The 21,213-nt window shown below is 45.2% G+C and overlaps 6 protein-coding genes across 6 annotated transcripts; 1 reads left to right on the forward strand and 5 right to left on the reverse strand.

Moving 5' to 3' along the window:
* Positions 1–418: 418 nt before the first annotated feature.
* On the reverse strand, positions 419–6,444 carry TRIVIDRAFT_112146 (uncharacterized protein; the record flags this gene model as incomplete). The annotated part of the gene is made up of 4 exons (XM_014099456.1): positions 419–5,355; positions 5,410–6,019; positions 6,088–6,131; positions 6,255–6,444. Coding segments are annotated over 4 exons (5,781 nt in total), but the record flags the coding sequence as incomplete, so codon positions are not given.
* A 2,962-nt stretch (positions 6,445–9,406) lies between these two features.
* On the reverse strand, positions 9,407–10,422 carry TRIVIDRAFT_49717 (uncharacterized protein; the record flags this gene model as incomplete). The annotated part of the gene is made up of 3 exons (XM_014099457.1): positions 9,407–10,160; positions 10,240–10,328; positions 10,378–10,422. The coding sequence occupies 3 exons, from the start codon at positions 10,420–10,422 to the stop codon at positions 9,407–9,409; spliced, it is 888 nt and encodes a 295-aa protein (XP_013954932.1).
* Positions 10,423–10,921: 499 nt separating this feature from the next.
* Positions 10,922–11,332, reverse strand: TRIVIDRAFT_154207 (uncharacterized protein; the record flags this gene model as incomplete). The annotated part of the gene is made up of 1 exon (XM_014099458.1): positions 10,922–11,332. A coding segment is annotated over one exon (411 nt), but the record flags the coding sequence as incomplete, so codon positions are not given.
* Positions 11,333–11,971: 639 nt separating this feature from the next.
* On the forward strand, positions 11,972–12,643 carry TRIVIDRAFT_137784 (uncharacterized protein; the record flags this gene model as incomplete). Its single annotated transcript, XM_014099459.1, has 1 exon — positions 11,972–12,643. A coding segment is annotated over one exon (672 nt), but the record flags the coding sequence as incomplete, so codon positions are not given.
* Positions 12,644–14,712: 2,069 nt separating this feature from the next.
* TRIVIDRAFT_49852 (uncharacterized protein) lies at positions 14,713–16,878 on the reverse strand (the record flags this gene model as incomplete). Its single annotated transcript, XM_014099460.1, has 1 exon — positions 14,713–16,878. One exon carries the CDS (start codon positions 16,876–16,878, stop codon positions 14,713–14,715), a length of 2,166 nt encoding a protein of 721 aa, XP_013954935.1.
* An 884-nt stretch (positions 16,879–17,762) lies between these two features.
* On the reverse strand, positions 17,763–19,384 carry TRIVIDRAFT_49798 (carbohydrate esterase family 4 protein; the record flags this gene model as incomplete). The annotated part of the gene is made up of 4 exons (XM_014099461.1): positions 17,763–17,977; positions 18,164–18,788; positions 18,826–19,063; positions 19,122–19,384. 4 exons carry the CDS (start codon positions 19,382–19,384, stop codon positions 17,763–17,765), a joined length of 1,341 nt encoding a protein of 446 aa, XP_013954936.1.
* Between the last annotated feature and the right edge of the window lie 1,829 nt (positions 19,385–21,213).

The raw sequence follows: 21,213 nt of genomic DNA on the forward strand, positions 1-21,213 counted from the left end.
GAACAAAGGGAATAAATGGATATCAATATATGATACCTGGGAAAGAATGTGAGGTATCGTGCTGAATAAACAAACAAAAAATACATGTTGGGTAACATGCCGTACAGAATAACTTGACATCATCACATCAAGTGGCCATTTAAGTGAAAATGCGGGATTGTAACACCCACTCCCTCTGGGCCGTCTCCAATATATCATTTTCTGAATCGAACCCGTTTGCAATTCCTTCCAGCCCTGACTCATCAAATCTCCACGTCTTAGGCGGATCATATTTCCATGATGGCAATTGGCGCGAATCTCCCATATTGTCATTGAGCTGGAAGTCACGGTCCAAACTTTCATAAATCTTATGAACATCATTTTCCCGTTTAGTCCAGTATACGGATTGAGGTTTATTGAGATGCGATCGTATAGTATTCAAGAGTGATGAGTGAATCCAAGCCTGCTCCGCAAGGAACTTGTGGTCGTGACGCGAATAGCCGTTGTATACCACATCGGATGGCGAGGCAATCTCTCGTATGATGTTATGGTGGATGTCCATGGCGTAGGAGAAATATTCTTCTTCATCGTAGCCATCTACCACATCCAAAGCCATCGTAGCATAAATGCTTGCCAACAGCCGCGATACTTCCAACGTGTCTTTATGAAGTCTCCCGCGGGCTCGCTGCAAGTTGTAGTACAGCTGTTTCGTTGTACGAATTGCGTCTCTATATAGTTTTTGAGCACACTGTACATGAACCAGGAATTTGCCAATCTCGATAATCTTTTTAGTATCGGAGCCGAACGTTGATCGGATGTCTCCACGCGAATCCCACAAGCGAGAAAGCACCCGTTCAAGCTGTTCATGGTTGCCTTGGGCGTGCAGCAGATTGATGAGGCCGACTAAATCCTCAGAACGAAGTGTTTCGAAATCTATTTCCAGAGTGTCAAATGCATTGATAACGTCGTGCATAATAGCCTGCGAAGTTTCTATCATGATTGCCCCGTGAGTGTCATTGGGGTGATCAGGGCGAAGTGTACCAATTCCAACCAAATATTGGGCAAGAATGTATCCATAGCGGATACGGCGACGCTCATGATAGAGGCGCTTCTCTCCGGAGAATTGCATTATAAATCGGCTGATTTGGCTGGCGTTATAGAACTCGCCGTTGTCCAAGAGACCCTTAACGTGATCATTACCAACTTCTAGCATGACAGTGTCAAACTCGAAATTGACGGTGGGTCGATCTTTGCCGAGTTCATCCATTAAACAGTAGTAAAAGTTTTCTTTTACATCTTTATTGCAGTCAATCTCAAAGTATTGGGCATATGCCATTTTGAAGCGATCCAAGAGGTCTTCATCAAGAGTTTTAATAAAGTCTTCGCGTTGATAGGCCTGCCAGAACCGACGAAGCCTTGCACCGTATTGTAAAACCACCTCTATAGGGGCCTCCTCGTTGTTTATACGCGAATATTCTTCATAGAGCAAGGATTCTAGGACGATCTCAGCCATAATCTTGGAGTAGGAGATGTTTTCGGTGTGCTGTTCAAGACCATGCCCGAACGCAATTAAGAAAATGAAGATGGCCTTCCTCGTCTGAGAGTTCAATACTATGTGGATATCATTTTTGGAAAAACGTTCTCCGTAAATGACAGTTTTACGCATTTCTTCGAGAAGGTCCCTTCCATTCTGTATCAAATCGGCATTGACAAAGAGCGCGGCCAACGAAGCAGCAGCATGGAAGAGTGTCAAATTGACAGCAGCGGCGGTGATAATGTGCTGGGCTGATTCTATCAGGAGCTCTCGTGTAAGTCTTCGAGACTCCTCTGTGTCTACTTGTTGATATAACAAGATGACACAATCGAGTTGATGTAGTGTCTGCTCAGGGTAATCCTCAAATGCGGCCTTATACTGATGATAGGTTTCAAGTGAGATCTCAATAGCACGCTCGAGAGAAAATGTCGTTTTTTGAGAACCTTTAACAATCGTCACATACATCCGTGATAGACGTTTCTTGACAGTCTCAACTGTAATTTCTTCGATTGTGTCGGTAGTTTCTATCGTCTTCAGTTTGTCGAGGACTTGTTCATAGTTCTTGATCGATTCTTCATGATGCTCATCACGTGTTTCGCAAATCTTTGCCAGAGTAATTAGAGCATTAATGACCAATTCGGGATTATCATGATAATGTTCGCTGATTATATCCCTGTATTCAACAGCGATGTGATATAGCACTGAAAAATCCACGTTGACATGGAAATCCAAGACGTGAGAATATTTTTGATAAATAGATGCAACATCGTTTCCGGTAACCTTGAGTTCTCCTTCAAAATTCTTCTGCTCACGGAGACGAAGAATAGTCGCCCACAATACGGTACAGATGGATTGAAGACTATCCCAAAGCCGACGAGCATCGTAGTGTATGGAAAGAGCCAAAGCAGCCTTGATAGCGTCGTGATGACAATAGTTGATGCCGCCGTTCAGCAGAGTCACTATTTTCCCATAATAGATATAGGCAGATTCGAGGCCGAGAGTCTGGTGATAATCTGCTATAAAATATAGCGTTTCGATGGTTATATCGTGCTTTTCACCCAACTCCTGTTCATATTTGTCTAATATTTGCGTATAGACACCAATGACCTCTCTGTGGCGATGATGTTTCTCATAGAAAGCAACCAGGATAGCGATAGCTTCCTTAAGAAGCTGGGCTCCAGTAAGAGGACTTTCTTCCGTACCAAGATTGTCTTCGAGCTTCACGGACATGCATGCGTAAAAAATTTGTAGGTGTATCTTCTCCGCCATCTCAAAGAGCTTTTGGGTAGAATAACAATCTGCCAACTGGCGCGCTACAGCTATGCATTCTTCGATATAGTGCTCACAGAGCCTAACAGTGGAGCTATCCGTCAACATTTCGTTCCATGTAAGCTGCAGAGTCCTCTTGAGAGCGGCTTCAGCTTCACGCCAGTTGTTTTGCTGGTTATAAAGGCTTATCAATGCTTTCGTTGCTGAGAAGAGAGATGTGCCCGTCTTATCCTGCTCGTATTCGTCAACAAGACGCCCAAAGAGTTTTTTGACCACACTTTCTGTCTCCTCTGTAACGACTGTTTCTGTTTTGGTATTTTTAGTGACAGTAGTATCACTGACTTCTTCCATAACTCTGTTCATAAGCAGCACAGTCTTCTGGACTTCTTCATTGGAGCCGTATGTACTGAATGATTCCAATACCTTAGTCAACATGGAGACAGCAATGCTTGATAAGCCAGCCTTTTTGCACTCTTCTGCGACCTCCCTGATGCGGATGATGATTGTCTCGGATTCGAGGGTATATTTTTGGTACTCGGCCCAGAGACATATCAGAATGCTGCACGCTTCTTGAATGCGATTTTGTCGGCCAAGGAACCTGGCGTATTCCAGAGCAATATCGATCCTGACCAAATGAATATCCACTTTTACTGCTGGAGAATAATTTGCAGTTATGCGCTGCCAAAGGCTAACAAAGAGTCTTTCAGCGTGGGAGAGATGCTCCAAATTTTTGCAACTTTCATATGACCGCGCCAGCCTCATCCAAAGCTCGATACACCGGAGATCTGTGATTTCAATATTCTCGCTGGTTTCAAATATCAACTCTTCGAGTTCACCGATCTTGTCAATTGGTGCGCCGTTGAGAACTATGTCCAGGGTAGCAAAATACGCGTTGATTTGCTTAACTCGGCTCGATTCTTTGCCCTCCCTGGCGACCAAAATGGCACGTATTTCTTGGTAAGTAGCCATAGCCTGCTCTTCTTTCTTCATATCGGTATAAAATTTAGCGAGCTTCTGGTACCAAGAAATCACTTCATCACTGTGGCTTCCATACGTTTGTCCATCAATTTCGATCGCAAGTCGAAGCATCTCTTCATACCAAATGACGATATCGATTTTGTGCTTATTATGGGTCGTGAATATCTCAATGTCATAGTTTATCTCAAGCCCTGTGACACAATCAAAGAAAATGTCCATACACTTCTTCACAAGCGTAGAGGTCTCGGACAAGATCTCTTTCCCAAGCTTGGCAGCTCCATAAAAGTAGAATGAGGCATCAGTCTTTAAACCAAGAATATTGAGATAAACATGTCCAAGCGTGATGAAGTTGTGAAGAACGACGACTTCTCGATCTTTGAAGCAATCTTGCCGAATTTGGAAAGCCAATTTATGGCTAGTCACGAGTTGCTCTTTTGTATATATTCTTGTCCAGCAGGTTCTTTCAAGAAGCGCAAACGTAATAGAATTAGGGAATACTTCCGATACTTCGGGCCCTGTGAAGCCCGATGCTTGAAAATGCTCTACCCAATTCTGCACAACGTACGCGAGAAGCGGATCTGCAGAAAACAAAGAGAGAACAAAACCATAGTCTAAGACATTTGTAGAAATATCTCCAATGTCCTTTAGTGTGAATTTGACATAAAGTAACATTAACAATGTCAATTGCTTCTGTGTTGCTTGCTCAGACTGTATCGACATTTTGAAGAGGTGTTCTTTCATGAATGATTGAGTAGTTTTAGTGCGAAAATGTACATAACCGTCTTTTATCGTGACGAAGTTGGAGAGAGATTTGGAGATGAGGCCGGCAACGTCAGGACCAACAGACATTGACTGGCTTTGAAGGTCAACTGAGAGGAGTTTTTCGAGCTCTATCACTGTTAGTGGTCGAGTAGCAACCAGCATTATAGATAGAATAGTCTTTAAATCGTGATTTTGTTCCAGTTGAAGCGATTTGACAAGCTTAAGAAGTACGTCCGAGATCTTTGGGCCTATCTCATGACTTGTCTGAATAATCGATGCCTTTGACCTCTCTTTAGATATGATTTGAACAGCATAAAACGCCCAGAGCCAATCACCGCCAGCCTTGATTGCCATGCTTTTGATAATATCATCAGCCTCTTGGCGACTTAAATGACGGAAATAGCGAGAACGAGAAAGACTGTCACGAACATAAGCCCGGATATCCTCACGTATTTTGGAAGGTTCTATTTGACGTGCGTAAACCTGAACCGGATCCGGAACTGAGCGACAGAATGCGACGACCTGCACAGGGAGTCCGGTGATGCATTCCTGAAGCCTAGCATAGAAGTCTTCTTGTATTCCCGCAATTTCGTCGCAGTCATCCAAAACAATAACTATTGACGCCTGCTGAATATGAATGGCCCCAAGGCAATTCTTAAACGCTTTCCAGAGGATTGCCTCCGTAGGCTCAGAGTCTTTTCGAGCAGAATGATGGTGGAAAGCTTGCGCTATAGCTTTATACACACCAACATTACTGATGTTTTGTCCAAGCAGAGTGAAGAGAATACTCTTCAAAAACGCAGTAGAGGTTGCTCTATCAGGAGAATTAAACGCTATAAACCTGCTGTTAGCAATGAAAGCGTACACTTGGAAGCAGGAAAACTCACGAAAAGTGTATCGAAGAACGTGATACGATTTGACATTGAGTGGTCGAGCAAGCCTCTCCTCCACCCACTTGGAGAGGAAAGTTTTACCGCTCGAGTCCTCACCTGTCAAAAAGAGCAACTTCTCTTCTCCACTGAAGAATTCAGAGAGGACATCTTTTAGCCAATAGCACGTTTTGGAGTGTGGAGCGTGGTAATCGCCCACTTTCTCATAAATTCTGTCTGTGACAGAGTGGTTGTACGGGTATTGAAGCTTCCAACGGAGCTCCTTGAGAGTAACTGATGGATACGCCTCTTGGAGCTTATGCTTCCAAATAGCATCGGAAAGTGCTTCTTTGGATCGCCAAATCTCACGAATCTGCACCCCAAAGCTAGCGTCGAAATCGATGTATGCTCGCGATCCAGGCTTCAGATCACTGATTTTCTGTTGATACACTGCCGCGATGTTACCAAGAAGAGCAACCAAATTTTTGAATGTTTTGGTGGCCTCGTATTGTATCGCCTGCGACGGCATGTGAAGATTGTGAATTCGGGTTATATCCATGAGAAGAACAGAAAACTCGTACAAGGCAGTAAAGGTTGGTAGAAGCGCTTGAGCTTGTACGTGCCCGATCTGAATATAGGTACGATTAGCCATCGACTAATAAACAACTCAAATTTTGCCTTCAGTTAGGAGCATACCTCAAGCAATGCATGAGAAGAAGCAAGAGCTGCTGAAACCAAGTCTCCTGTTTTGCTGATTGCAACAGTGTTCTTTTTTCCGTTGAAAAACGCATCCACGCTTTCTCCAGTGAAAATAGCACTATTGGGCTCAGCAGATCCATTAACGAAACCGTTAGTCTCCCCACCATGGAGAGGTGAGGATTTCCCATCCCAGTTGGTGAAAGTATCGACCCTGTCTCCAAATTCAGAAATATGAAGGCCAGAGTATTGAGCAGCTTGGAGAACCCGATCCCAGGCGTCGCCTCTGTCCGGCATTCTAATGAGGCGTTCATCTGAGATATATTTGAGATACCACTCCAAAGTAAAGTCAGCGACGTGAATCTTCACATTAGCAGTAGGCTCGGCAACAACAGGACCTTGTGGCCCACCCCTCTGTATCACAACTGGAGCATTTTCCACCACTCGCCTTGATTGGCGCGTGGTAACAGTGGTGAAGCTCGTTGTAGTAGGAGGTAAAGTTTTAATAGTCGTGGTTACCACTTCATTGTTACTGTTGTTGCGTTGAGGCGACACTGGCCTGACGACTGTCGCCTCAACATCTACGTCTCGTGTAACCTCTGTCAGCGGAACAGAGGGGGGTGGCTGTGGGAGTACCAAGCCGCGAGATTTTGTGGGTTCCATAGTTTCAGCGCGTCGTGGGACTTCAGGTATGACGAAATTATTTTCACTTTGTACAGACGTTGCCGCACTGGCCGGAGTGCTACTCGTTGCCGTGGATTGGGCGGATATAAGCTCAGCAGTCTTATTGCTTTTCTTCCCTAAATAGGTCGTCAGTCCCATGGTTGGAACAGATATGTGCTTGATGAATACGCCACCACTCTTGTTGGTCTCCCAAAGTATACAAGAGTTGACAGAGCTAATACATACGCGCACGTACCTCTAGCAAAACTTTTGAAAGATTTCATGCTGAGTTGTAAACTGATGGTAATATGCGAATTCACCCTGATTAGAGATTTATCAGGGAATTAAGGAAGAAAAGGCATGAGGAGTCATACCCGTGTCAAGAAAGCTGTCTCACAGACCCTGTTGGGATGGAGAAAAGGAATATCTGAGTGGGTTACGTATGACAACTATTGATATATATAGAGGACTTACCTCATAGATTGTGGTACGTATACGTGCGTGTATCTTGTCTTAGTATACTTTGTTCTGCATATAAATAAAACGAGGTAGTCAACCTAAATCCGCATTAGATGCAACCCAACGAGAGCCTCACACCGAAAGCTCGCCTCATTGGTGGTATGAAGTTCGGCCTCGCAGACCGCGTCTCCAGGTGGCTTGCATGCAGCCGGTGAATGTGGACTGGACTCTGACCTGGCGGCCAGGTTGTCAGATCACGAGCCTATCAGAAAGGATGGAGCTTGTGTATTCAACTGAAACTTGCATTGTGACCACGTCTCTGTGTTTTGTACATGGGAGCCTGATGCGCAGATATTCTCGAGATAGTTGTTTTCGTTCTTCCTTGCTGCGCCTCGTATATACTACGCGTGCTCATTTTGAATATCTCTACCTTGACGAATTACATCCATCACTGCTCAAGATGCTCTAGGAGAACCCACATAAAATTGGAATACTTCATAATACAGAGTAGGAACGTTAGTAATGCTCCCGTAGCAAAGAGACACAAAGTTATGTCTATTTGATCATGACATAAAGTCAGAGGGGCCGGATTATTCATTAGCTATACTCAAATTGCTTTGCATATATCTGCCGGGGTATTGAGCATGGATACTTCTTCCGGCTGCATTTCTCACTCGGCTACTCTCAGAATCGCCGATGCCCTGCTCACGATCCCACCATCCTGCCTTGGCCGCAGAACGGCCGCCGCAGGCTACGTGTAATTATAGCATAGGGCTGCTCCGCCACAGATAATGTGTTGAATCATCATTGGCAAAACGCCAGGCTCTGAGAAATTTGAATGAGACATTGGTCCGTTCCGCCGTGCCTTATCGCGCTTGGGCCATCCCAAAGGTTAGATCATGAAGGATTTTCAGCTCAACGGTGAGTAGCTCAGCTCCTTGCATTGTGGCTAACCGACGTCGGATCTGGCATTATTATACGGCAATTACCACTTGAGTACGGAGTAAACCGGTGGCGTTATAAAATAGTAGGTATTGGCTTGCTAATGCGACGGGGACGTAGCCTAACAGGCGGCTCAGCTGCTTCTGAAAACGGAGCTATCATTGTGGCAACTTTGCAACGGTTTGGAACTCCGAATGCCCAAAGAGGGCGGCCTGTAATCTGCAGTTACTATTTTGAGATATTGCTGTAAGAAACCATTAGTAGAGCCGCATATTGTGGAGCTGTACACCGAAGAGCTCAAACAATAACTGTTGACTGACCGCTCGAAAAACATTCTTTATGGCCATGGAGCAAAGGATAGATGAGCACGCATCTAGGGCAGCTTGTGGGAGTCTTCTCGTAATAGCTATATATCCATGAGACGGACGCATCCTCTAGGCTTCGCTTCAGTTCGTTTATCCAACACACAGATAGATAACAGTGGAGTGTATTTGATCTAGGTAACGGGCGGGACTTCGTATCCATTTAATTGAGTAAATCGCTCTATCGGAACACATATTTTATGCTACGGACAAGACATTGGTGTTCTCTATGGAAAGATTAATGTCGCGATTCTTGCATTGATATGGAGTATGTCCCTGTATATCACATATCAACAATGTACAAATAACTACGTGAGACGGCTAACCTGCTGCCATATTGGTAAATGTACATGTAAAGTTCCCATTCGGTCCCTCCCGTCACAGTGAACAATTCATACCTGCATCATCACCGAAGCCACAACTGGATGCCTGTATTAATATTCAGTAAAAAAAAGGTGTATAACAGAGCCTCAATTTCTCACCATCCGGAGAATATCTTGAAACTACGCCATCACTCCTGTAAAGACACCGTTGTATGCGGGAAGTTTGACAGCGAATGTGCGGAGTACATATGCCAATCCTGATTGGTTTGGTCTGCACCAAGTATGGCGAATCAGGCGGGAATACAGCCAAATGATGCATATTCTCAGCTAGCCACACAATTCGACACTAACTTCAATTAGCCGAGAAAATGCTTCGTGCGTCTATGGCGATGAATTGGGCAGAGATGGGTGGTCATCAGAGCGGCAGTGAGTTTGCGCGTAGTGTTAGGCAGAAAATAGCTTTCACACACATATGCAGGTTTGCATAAGCTGATTTAGCTTTAGTAGCGGAGTAGACTCAATTTGTTGTTAATTTTGACCATTGAACTTCGTTAATCAGACGCCAAGTTTTTAATAATGCCAATCTTTGCTAGCCATATCCTCTCTCACTAGGTAGTTGAGCTCCGACTGCTTCAATATTTCCATGTCAACGTCAGCAAGAAATACACCCTCTGAACTGTCGCAAATACGATTGACAGGACCAACGAATGGCATGGCGACCTGTGAGAGCCCAACAAACGTATCCGAAGGCCCACCAGCATTCGCAAACACGACAGCGCACGTGTTTTCAAAGCAACGAGATGTGACCATTGAGTTGAGTACAAGAGTTTCATAGTCGGGGTTGAGCTTGAGTCCATAGGGGCTTGATTCATCGAGCGTCCAACAAGCTGGTACGATTACAATATCTGCCCCATCCCTCACAAGCTGGCGGAATGCTTCTGGAAACGCGAGATCCCAGCAGATTAAAATTCCTACTTTTCCTAAGGGAGTAGATATTGCAGAGTGCTTTTCTTGGCCACGCGATTGATGAGGACGCTCGGTACGCCACAAGTTCTTCTTCCGATAAAATCCCAGAATCTCCCCTTCGTGGGAAATAAAGTAAGAGGTGTTGAATAGGTGGTAGTCTCCGTGTTCACTACTAAGGGTTCTGCTACCAAAGATTGCAGACTGAGTAGTAGCTGGATGTCGTTCAACAATGGTTCCTGGTACGAGACAAATGCCGAGCTCTCGTGCCAATGCGCAGTATCGATCAAGGTATTCTTGGTATTGTGCTGCCTGCTCGATGTATACAGGATCTTCGGGTAAATAACCATTTAAATGGTATCTGTATGATTGAATCAGAATATGACATGATGGAATAAGTGCAAACGAACAGGAGACGAAGGGAGGGGGAATACACCTACTCTGGCAGGACGACAAGTTGAGCTCCTTGTTCAGCTGCTTGGTGGACGAAATCACAGGCTTTCGCAAAATTGCCATTTATATCAAGGGGCTGCAACATGTTTTAGAACCACAAGTGATGGTAAAAGAGGCTGACATACTTTTGAGTACAGCTGAATGACGGCGACCTTGATCTTTGTTGACATGATTGTTGATATAGTTCACTTCGTATAGCCTGTTGTCTATTAATTGCTCTTTCTTTATGTAAATATGTGTGCGAATTAGCGATGTCGGATCTATGAAGAATCTTATTCGCCCCAAATTGGCGAACAGATCCCGCACACTTTATACTTAATGGAACAATTCGGGTGAGTCCCCTAGGCTAGTGTATTGGAAGCACTATTTGCTCAGGAATGCTTTGCCGCACCATAACACCAATAGACGCGGTCTCGAGGCATTACATGAATAGTGAACAAAAATTAATTGAGGCACGCTTCTGGCTAAGGTATGTAGTTATATAGGATGTCTGTAATGATGCCCAACTCATAGCCTAAACGAGGGGCACCTTCTATGTTGCCCAATCTACCATTGGCGTTCCTTTTAATGTGACATGATTGGGTTTCACAGCAGAAGTTCTATGTGTAGACAGGTTCTCTTAGCTGGACGAATACTGCTTTTGAGATTACTTTTATAAATTTTCCGTCTCTACGGAATAAATTGAATCACAAAATCCGCCCCCAATCCAACCTTTTCATAATGCTCCATAGCCTTCTGTATCTTGCTGAAGACATCCTCAACACCCACAGTATTGCCATCAACATCGACGTAGCTGTAAGCACCAGTAACATGAAACATTGCTACTATTTCCTCTACATCGTCGGGAACTTCCAGGGTATGGACATCACCGGGGGGCTCGAAAGCGTAGCTGTTTTGCTCCGCCCACCAAGGATGCTCAAGATAGTGCCATCCACGCTTGAGTACCGTGGCGTGCACAGGACCGGCATGTCGATGTCGCGACAGTATGCTAGACTTACGGACTCTGAGGATGTTGATAAAATGGCCCTGGCTGACGGATAATAGTAGAGGTCTAAACCACACTTGGTTGGATCGAGGGACTCAAAGTCACTCATCGCAGTTGAGGTTTCATACGTCGGGAAAAACTTTATCTTAAAGGAGGTTAGGAAGAGGCTCGCCTCGATAGGCGAGGGTATCTTGATCAAGTTTGGTGAAAGAAGGGTTTATGAATTTGTGGTAATGAGTTTGGAAGGCGATATGAATGTGAAGTATGACTGCTGATTTGTGGCAACACCAAGATATACCGGTGACAAGGAAGAAGCATGCCTGATGGGAGTCGCGATGCCAGCAATGATTACTTATTTCAGTATCCGAGCATTGAATGAGCACCCAGGCTCGTCGCCGACGTAGATGGGGCTAGACATGTTGATTTTCACGTTCTGGTGGATACTGCGTCCCTAATTCTCCGGTCAGCACCTACACGGACCAACGATCCGGGCGCTGAGCGCTTCAGGCGCGGGGCAGATTTCAATGTTCTCTTGAGGCTTGCAGAATTAGCTGCCTTCTAGTCCACTATTTCCACGACTAAATGATGACAGTGAAGCGATGAAGATGCCCCTTGTCGCAGATTCACTCGCCATGGCGCCTGAGATTACCAGCTGGGAACAATTACTTTGGGTATCTGAAGAATTTGACGATGAAACCGAAGACTTCCAATATACCGCAATCGCGAAGGTGGACGATGACAGGATATTTTACAGCGAGATAAACAAGCCAAAGGCAGACATCACGTTTCAAGAAATCACCGCCTCCCTCACTCGAATTCCTGACGACGAAATCTTCCCACCGTGGCCCCAAGCTTTCACTACAACCAAGGCTCCTCAAGAACTCCCTCCAGGCATTTTCATCAAACGGCCCCAAGTAGGAAAGTATGACATATTCTTAAAGCATAAAGTTGTGCATCTCCTCCGCGATGGATTAGCAGAGGAGGCAGAAGTCATGGAAGTGCTAAGGAACCAACCTCACCCGAATATTGTTGGATATCATGGTTGCCATGTCCGGCGTGGATATATCACTGGACTTGTCCTGGACCGACACCTCTACGACTTGAACAGGTTCCTAAAGAGTGGCCAAACCATTCAAGATAAAGAGCTCTTCATGGAGTCACTGCACTCGGCAATTTATCACTTGCACACGCTTGGCTGGGCCCATAACGACCTTAACCCTTCAAACGTCCTTGTGGCAGAGGACGGTAGACCCATTCTGATCGACTTCGGCTCGTCTCGGAGAGTTGGGGAGAAATTGTCAACTAGCCGTGGTACGAAAGGCTGGACTGATTGCGAGATGAAAGACTATACAACGTCAGAGACACATCATGATACATTTGCTCTCAACAAAATCTGTACCTGGTTAAGTAACCCGACATTTGAGGATTGAATAGCAAATTCAGATACCCTCGCATGGCTAGACAGGATGCATTTCAATACTATGATGCTCTACATGTACACTATGAAGAATTAGGAAATCAAGGGCGAAAGCACGGGTATAATTATAAATATTTGCTTGATATAGTATGTAGTGATAGTTTTGCTCTATTACAAAGCTTTTCTATCATAGCACCTACACTAATAGCAAAAACGAAGAACTTAGTTTTAATCGCAAAGTGATCGTACCGTATCACTGCGTATTCAAATGATTGCTTGTATTGGGGAGGGTCTACTACAATTCGATCAATGTAAGGATCCATGAGATTGTGATGTTATATTAGGAACTACCTATTCCTATTAAAATGCATCGCCGCCGCCAATGTTGAGAGTCTTGTGATAGAGTAGAAACTATTAATATCCAATGCCAAGTTTTCTTTAGAACTCAAACTCGTGAATCATGGCATAACACTCCCTCACAGTCCAGGGGAGACATATCGGCATGAAGGCGCAGGAGGATGACAGGCTGGATCACGAGCATCCACAGCCTGAAGGGCTGACAGAGCAACAGAAAGAGCAAACAATTTCATTTTGAATTAATGATAGATAATGGAGTTAGAATGGACGACAGAACTTCAAATTGTACTGAGGGTGGATGATTCAAACTATTTATCACGTCTATGAATAGCATGCAAATGGAGATTATCTGTACTACATACATTATTGGCATTGACTGTGTACGCCAAATACCTATAGCTCTTCTTCAAAGCTAGTACGGAGTACGGAGTATAACATACGAGAATGATTATTGCTTCTTTTCGGGCTACTACCATCGTCTAACCAGATGCATCGTTGCTATCTAAGTCCTTCAAGGCCTGGATTCGTGAGCTGGCCCTGCAGCGACCTGAGACTATTCACATCAAGACAGCCACCAGCAGCTCTTCAGGCTTAGCGTCTGGCACTATGCCCCTGGGCCGTCGTCTTCGATTGGGCGCTCAGACGGCAATTAGAAGAAATTGGCCTAGCTAGCGGGCCGCAAAGTCCGTGCTGTGCTCCAGCTACTAAGTTATTGTTTACTCCGTAGCGAAGGAGTTTTCCTTTGTTGATGTCTACGAGTACTGACCAAGTCGGCAGACAGTATTTGCCCCCCCAACCCCCACTCATAGTTTTGAGATAAAAGCTACCTAAGAATGGTCTTAGTCGTTCAAGACAGGGAATGGAGCTTGGTGTCTAATCCCTCATCCACTAGCTTCAGGTTAGGAAGTAAAATATTCGAATCGTGGATAGCCGATCTAACGAGAATGACTTAGGTTGCTGAAGGGAGGTTTCTCCTTTTCATCGGAGCGGTCCCTCAAATCAAGTGAATGGTGCTGTTCAATTCTGGCATTCGTTGATTTGATGAAGATCACAGACTGTGTTCCAAGCGACATTGCGGAGCCAATTATATGGAATATAAAACTTATGTAGTAGAAAGGGATCGACTTGTTGGGGCAACATTTTGCTATCATCAGTAACAAACACAGCTGGAAATTCAGATCAGATATCTATTTCCATCATAATCAGCAAAGCTGCCTAAATGCGGAGGCATCATTTGGTCTACCCTGAAAGTGATATCCCTACGAACATAAATAAGCATAAGCTTATCATGGAACTTGGCTAATTACAAGCTAATTGTTATTCCAAAATTTCTCGGTATGATGGCAAACAGTTCGACATCATTATTAGTGAAAGCGCTGTTGATGTGGCTGAAGCTAGCGACAAGGGCAGCTGTTCTAAGTCCCACAGTAAGAGGCGGTTGATGATCTTCACGAACTTGAGTCTCAATTCTAACCTGTTGCAGCTCACATGTAACGCTCAAATCGGTGAAGTTCCCATCCTAATGTGGCAGCTCTTCACCAAGACTGTTTTTATCAATAACAACCATTTCCCCACATTCCCCAGCGGCCTTTCGTTTAAGTCACCAGCTTTTACCATAACGCCGGCCATCTGGTCCCGCGGTCTGGATTGCACAACTACGGAAGATAAAACGCTGACTGTGTATTCGAATAGGTCTGAAACTTAACCTAGCGTGATGAATTTTATAACAGGTTTTGACGCATGCCAGGCTTGCTTCAACACTCTCCCAATACCTAGTCGACATGCCGTCTCCCGGCGGTCGTCCCATTCAATCAGCATCACATTGTACATCATGCTCTTATTTGATGGTGTGCACGCCGAAGTAATAGGATTAAATCCGGCAAATTGGGCTTCAGATAATACAATAAACTCATGTCGAGCTTGATCAAGCTCCGGCAGCCTTTCTCCATTCAAGACAAGGTATCCACTCAGTTGTCTTGCAAGCTGTCCCAGAACGAGGTGTAATTTGACTGGAGGGTTCATAGATGACTCTCTCTGACTTGCAGCAAGGCGAGCTGTCTCCCCAGGGGCAATGTGCAGTAGCGAGCAAGACGTCCAAAATTGAAGAAATGGGCGTTGCTGTGAATCGAGATTGCTTGTTGGCAAACTGTTGAGCGAATTCCCCAGTAACTCGAAAATAGGCACCCAGCAGAATGTATTTGAGCTCCTTTCTTCCCCAAATCGTGACTCATCTATTCCAATTCCAATCTGATTGATTAGCTTGGCGCCCTTTTTGCTCTCATTGTAATACCATTTTACCGTAGGTAACACCCTCTCAGTCTTCGAGGAATCCAGTTTTTCGTAATGCGCGTGTCCAATCCATCCTGCCCAAGACCAACTGGGAAGATGGTTCTTGCTACCTTCTCTTCGCTTCTGTTTAGTCGAAGGAATCCACAACAATGCCTGGTCCAGGTACGCTTCCGGAAGGCCAGCAAGAAAACGAGTATTCAGATGACGCTGAAGGAGACTACCAAAGCCTTCGAATGCAATCAGAATATCATCGTCAAAGGTAAATTGTCTTTTGGTGTAGCCCTCAACAACCGCTATGTACTCTGTGATTGCGTCTGGCTGTTGTAGTGGTAGCAGTGACAACGTCGGGTTTGGCTCTGGTTGGCGCTCATTGAGCCTGAATTCGGCTTGCAGCTGCCTTAACCGTTTGGGTGGATATACCTTAATGATAGATGGAGCATCCTCCAGTAGGTGACTAGATGCGCACTGCCATACCGCCTGGCCATCTGTTGTGAAAGCCAGTAGTCGCTGCGATAGTAGCTGTTCTTGGTACGTCCAACCTCGAGTTGCCCAAATTGACTCTGCAATATCCCCCGGTGATGGGGCAGTAGCCACAAGAGTGAGATCGTGCCAGATAGTCGCTGCGGACTGGTCGAAGATTCGGGAGCCTGGGCGGACTCCTCTCAAACCAGCGTTGGCATCCGAGCCATATGCAGCAACTATTGTAAGGACAGCTGCTCCATAAATACTGTCCATCTTGCCAATTTGTTCTGCTTTTTGAGGCGAGTCTTGAATGATACATAGACTGTCGACCCATAGGTATCGTTCACCCATAGATCTGACTACATGAATGGCATCCTGAACTGTTTTAGATAAATCGGCCATATGTCGTGCCAGGCTTCCAGGACGTTCAAATTCATTGGCACTGTCCTCGCCGAGTCTCAACGTAGCGACTTGGCCCCAGACATAGCTTAGTGCAATATAGCGACAATTCTGTGGTGCTAGAATTATGCACTCATCAACGGTATCGACAAGACGAAACCCTTCGGGCAGGAGGGATTTCTCTATTTCCCGGCCAGGATCCTGGCAGTGTGGTAGATGTCGTTTCTCGCATTCCCGGAGCCACTTGCTGCATAGCCCCAAGTCAATCTTGTCTCTGGAGACAAGTTGGGCACACTGAAGGTGATCATCACCTCTATCCGTGAAAATGGGACAGATGTTGAACTTAATCTCAGAGTCCTCTGGAGTCGGTACTGGTTGCAGATTAACTTTTAGAAGAATAGTTGTCGTAAACTCAGAAATGCCGTGTCCTGATGAGCCTGCCTGGAATTCACGTTCAAAATTGAAAACTAGAGGTTGGCCGTTTCTCTGGTGAATAACACGCCCACTACGTGCCAAATGCCGTGCCTCTCGGAGCAGGAGACGGCAGAATTGGCAAGAAGCTTCGGCCTTCTCGGCATCTTTGACAGATATAGAATTAAGTTGCATATCCTCAACATCAGGATCAAATAGAGCGGAGAAGTTGATCTGCCAACAGTCTCCGCAGAGTGAGATTGGATTCAATGTGGCATTTTGGAAATCGTCTGTCAAGGGCTCCATCATGTGTCGGTTTGCCAACTTCACAGGAGAGATGCCTCGAAATATGTGAAGAGTCTCTCACAAGTACCCTAAGAGACGGAAAGAATCCTCGAAGCGGTACTGTGGGCAACCAAAAGTACCTCAGCTGAAATCCAAATATGGCTGACCTGTTCTCCGTAGTGCACTAGGCACGTGATAGATATGTACATGTGCATGACTAACCACGAGGCTGGCGGTATATGAAGCGATTCGTGTGAACGGGAGATGATTCGATGTAGATGCTGGGTATGGTGGCGTACATGGTAGGTGTATCCGCACTCGTTGTCACTGTTGAGGATTGACAGCAAGTATATAGCGGAAATTTTAAGATATTGTGGAGTACGTGCAGATAGGAAAACCGGAACTTATACTGTACTGTGTCGTTGTCGACAATTATCAGCGAGCAGCAACTAATCGCGGCGTTTTCTATCGATTTATAGGTAGGTATTGTATCACCTTTCTGCACCGTACAACCGAAAACCATCTCCAGAGAAATGGGTGGCATGCAAATGCTGAAACTGAACCCTGGTGTTGAATTGAGCAATGCTGGTGCCGTTGTTATTCTACAATAATCAGGACTCTAAAAATCTAGATCATAGAGAATCATGGATCTTAATTTTACACAACGTCAATAAAAAATCCACAACTATTGCCCAAAATGTGCCACACAACTCCCGCTCGATTCGATCTCGGACGAAGGCGCTTATCTTGGTCAGAGGTCTCCGACGCCTCTCTATTTGACTTTATCCTATGGAATAGCAGTTTTCATCGCTACTAAAGTAGATACTATTACTCAAAAATATTTTCCAAAGGTAATTCATATAGAGAGTAAAGCAAGATAATGAACCCGAATATACCCCACAAGGTTAGCCAAACATTCCGCAGCGACCAAAACCCTCCTGACAGCCAGCTAAGCAGTGATCTTCAGTCGATCCGCACCAGCCATTCTTGGAACAGCAATTGTCTATCTTCTGATTCAAACAGGTGGTGTTGCCAAAAGCACTGCCACAACGACCGTCTGTAGTAGGTACGGGAGAGAGAACAGGGAGAGTTTCATTGGTGATGGGGTGAGATCCATTAACTGGAAACTTGGGGCTGTTATCTCTATCATAATGCTTCGGGCGTGTGAATCGAAATTTGTCCAGAAATTTAAGCGGATTCCTAATCTTGAGACCAAGTCTTTCCGTACTCTGAATCTTTTTGGGAATGGGTATCGGGAGGCCCAAGAAGTATGAGGTTTGGTTCTCAGTCTCAGCGGTAATTGGACCTTGATCCAACCCCACTGAGCGCTTCTCGCTTTCTTCATCTCGGCTTCGATACCAATTTTCTTCGGGATCCCCTAGGCACTCGCCAACAGTTACGGGTTTGAAACCGGCGTTGTAGAGAAGATCGATTGTGTACGGGATAAGAGTGTGTACCGACTCGGATACTATGTCATGCTCGATGTGTAAATACGAGTCAGTATCTAAGTCCTTTTCATCAAAGGCTCTCCTAGCAATGTCTTCGGAGATGTCAATTTCCTCTTCATGTAAGTAACCTTCTGTATCGAGATCAAAATACGTGATATGGTATCCGAGCTCGCCGAGCCATCTATCAACATCTTCGTCGCTAGCAGAGTAGGGTGGGCGCATATATGTCGGGAAAACACCAAGAATGTCGGCAATAGCAATTTCGTTGTAAATCATCTGTTGACGGAGACGCGATTTGCCAACCGTTGGAAGGCGTTGATGAGACCACGTGTGGCTGCCGATTTGGTGGCCATCCGCCTTCATTCGACGAATGAGACGAGGCCAATCTGTGGATGGGTCATTGATGGCTCCTTTCCCCAGATTGCGGCCTGTGATGAAGAAAGTAGCTTTGACGCCATTTTCCTGCAAATAGAGCGTCAGTGACTGGTTCCCTTTAGACTGCTATAGTTTTTAAACGAACCTCAAGAATATCCAACAGCTCTTCAGTGTATTCCCATGGACCATCATCAAAGGTCAAGGCCACAGTACCTGGTTCGGTACAATGAAAAATGGCTTCTCCATATGGTACAGAACCCACCTGGTACCGGGGCCAATCTTCTGTGTCAGCTCCTTCAGGTCGCCTGTTGGCATCGCAGCGAGGCCCATATTCGAACTGGCAAGCTGGAGCGGAACAGTAGAGGTATCCGGTTCCGCACCATCTGGCTTAAGTCAGAGTATTGTTATTTAATTCACCCAGTACTAAAAATGAGTACTTACCCTTCACCAGAACAGCATTCATCGTTTTCACACCTGGTGCCAAAATCAACACCACAACGGCCGTCTTCCGTAATCGGAGAAGTTATAGAAAGTGGTGTGAATACATCACTTGCCGTTGGCAGCCCATCTCTTTTCTGTAATAGGGTGGAAAATGCAACTTTACTTTGTGCTATTGGATCCCGCTGAATAAATGCAGCTCCGTAGGCGCCCTGGGTCCAAAGGGTCACAAGAGAGATGCCGAGAATATAAAGCTGTCCAAACATTACGAATTTCTTTGCGAGGTGAAGAGACTAGTTGGCGAAACTATTAATGATGGTATGGTAAGTTAAAGATAAGTCGTCTGAGCGATATATAGAGGATATATATACTTGAATGAATAGAGACAGAGCAGCTGTGAATGCAACGAATTTGATATATAATAGAAGCTATTGGCAATAGATCTGTTAATACATGGGTAAGCATATTGATCTCAACAAGTCCCCTCATCACATCATCAGCAGCATGAACAAAACTTAATAAACAAGGACGAGGTTGCGGTCTGCAAAATCAAGCCTCATTGGGCAAGAAAGACCGACGGCGAAGAGAAAAAATAAGATATTATGATGAAAAATGAAATAATTGATGACGAAGGGGAGAAACAGGTGACGACAAATGTCTTGAAGAGGTAGCGATGAGGGAGCAAACTATATGTTTGAGGAACGAGGGGAAGTTATCCCGGCCTTATTCTACTGACCTACTCCTATGGGGGAGACCAATCAAGTGGCTCGATGTCAAATAATAACGCCGATATGCCCACCTCGTAATTCAAAGAATAATGGAGCTCAAGGTTTTTCTTCACGAGAGAGCGGGAAAGGTGGAATTTATTCGAGATATATGTAAAACTCCCTCAGGGCAATATCGTCATAAGTATACCTTCAAGAGACTGTAGCTATTGTGTGTTTCCACTCAACTCCACCTTTGGGGCCTGTAATAGCCAGAAAAAGTATCCGGGCAAAAGAATTGAAATCGTCAGGATTCGGCGCCGGTCGTATCAGCATATACTCGCTGGGAACATACGACGGCTCATCAAACAACGCAATCTTCCGAGGTATCTGGGCTGTATATGGGAAAAGCTCAGCTCTAGAATATTGGTAGTACTAGACCTTCAGCTGGAAGTACGGATTTGTACATCGACGTGGCTGGCGTGTTAGAGATGACCACATTGTGTATTAACGGACCAAGAGTAGCCAATAGGACATGGCAGTTGCAGAATGCTTTGCATTGGAATAATCAGTGGTAATCGAAGGCAATATATTACTGAAGTACGAAACGCCACTAGATAAGAGACGATACACTCGTTGCTCGTAGATAAGATGCATCAAGCACCATAGGAAGAGCGATGAATTAGTCTGTGACGACCCAAGATTCGAAGCCTATGACATTGAAATAAGCTTAGCGAAACTATGGTAGCTTATTTGGAATTTGGTCCGCGGGTGTAGCTCGTATTGACCTGTGAATAGGTAGTTTTTAAGCTTTTCAACGAAACGTCTACTGGAAACAAGATACAAGCGAAGATCGGTTAGTTAGACGTCGGCTGATCCTGTCTGCCTGTTGGAAAGGGTGGGACAAAGAGTTGGAGTTGGCCAGCTGCTCTAAGATAAGACTTGTGCTTGTGCTACTGATGGCAAATATGAGAACTGCCCGTGTGAGTAAATTGTAATTGATCAAAGGAGTAGCAAATCATGTTATTATAATTGCAACGACGGGATGCGCGCGCATGGTTCGAATTGGGAGAATGCATAACCCTACTGAGACTCCGAGTTTCAACTTATGAAGCCTAACATTTCGTTGAGTTAGGCCATGTTCTATTCATACATTACCCTACAACGCGGACTGCTCTTTAATCGAGGACATTGGCCGGCGGTCCATCGCAGAGCTTCCGACCAGATGCGACAAAAGGCAACGCCGCTAGCGACATTGTGGCGCGAAAAGCTCCGAGAGAGGAGCCTGTTAGTGCCTCCCAACTTGGTCTGGACCTGAACTCTCGCGCCATTGCTGAGAAGCTGCTTTTGCCGTGGAGTTGTTTCTGCCAGGTTGTGCCTGGAATGATGAT

Source organism: Trichoderma virens (genome assembly GCF_000170995.1).
Source record: "Trichoderma virens Gv29-8 chromosome Unknown TRIVIscaffold_78, whole genome shotgun sequence".
Classification (NCBI taxonomy): Eukaryota; Fungi; Ascomycota; class Sordariomycetes; order Hypocreales; family Hypocreaceae; genus Trichoderma; species Trichoderma virens.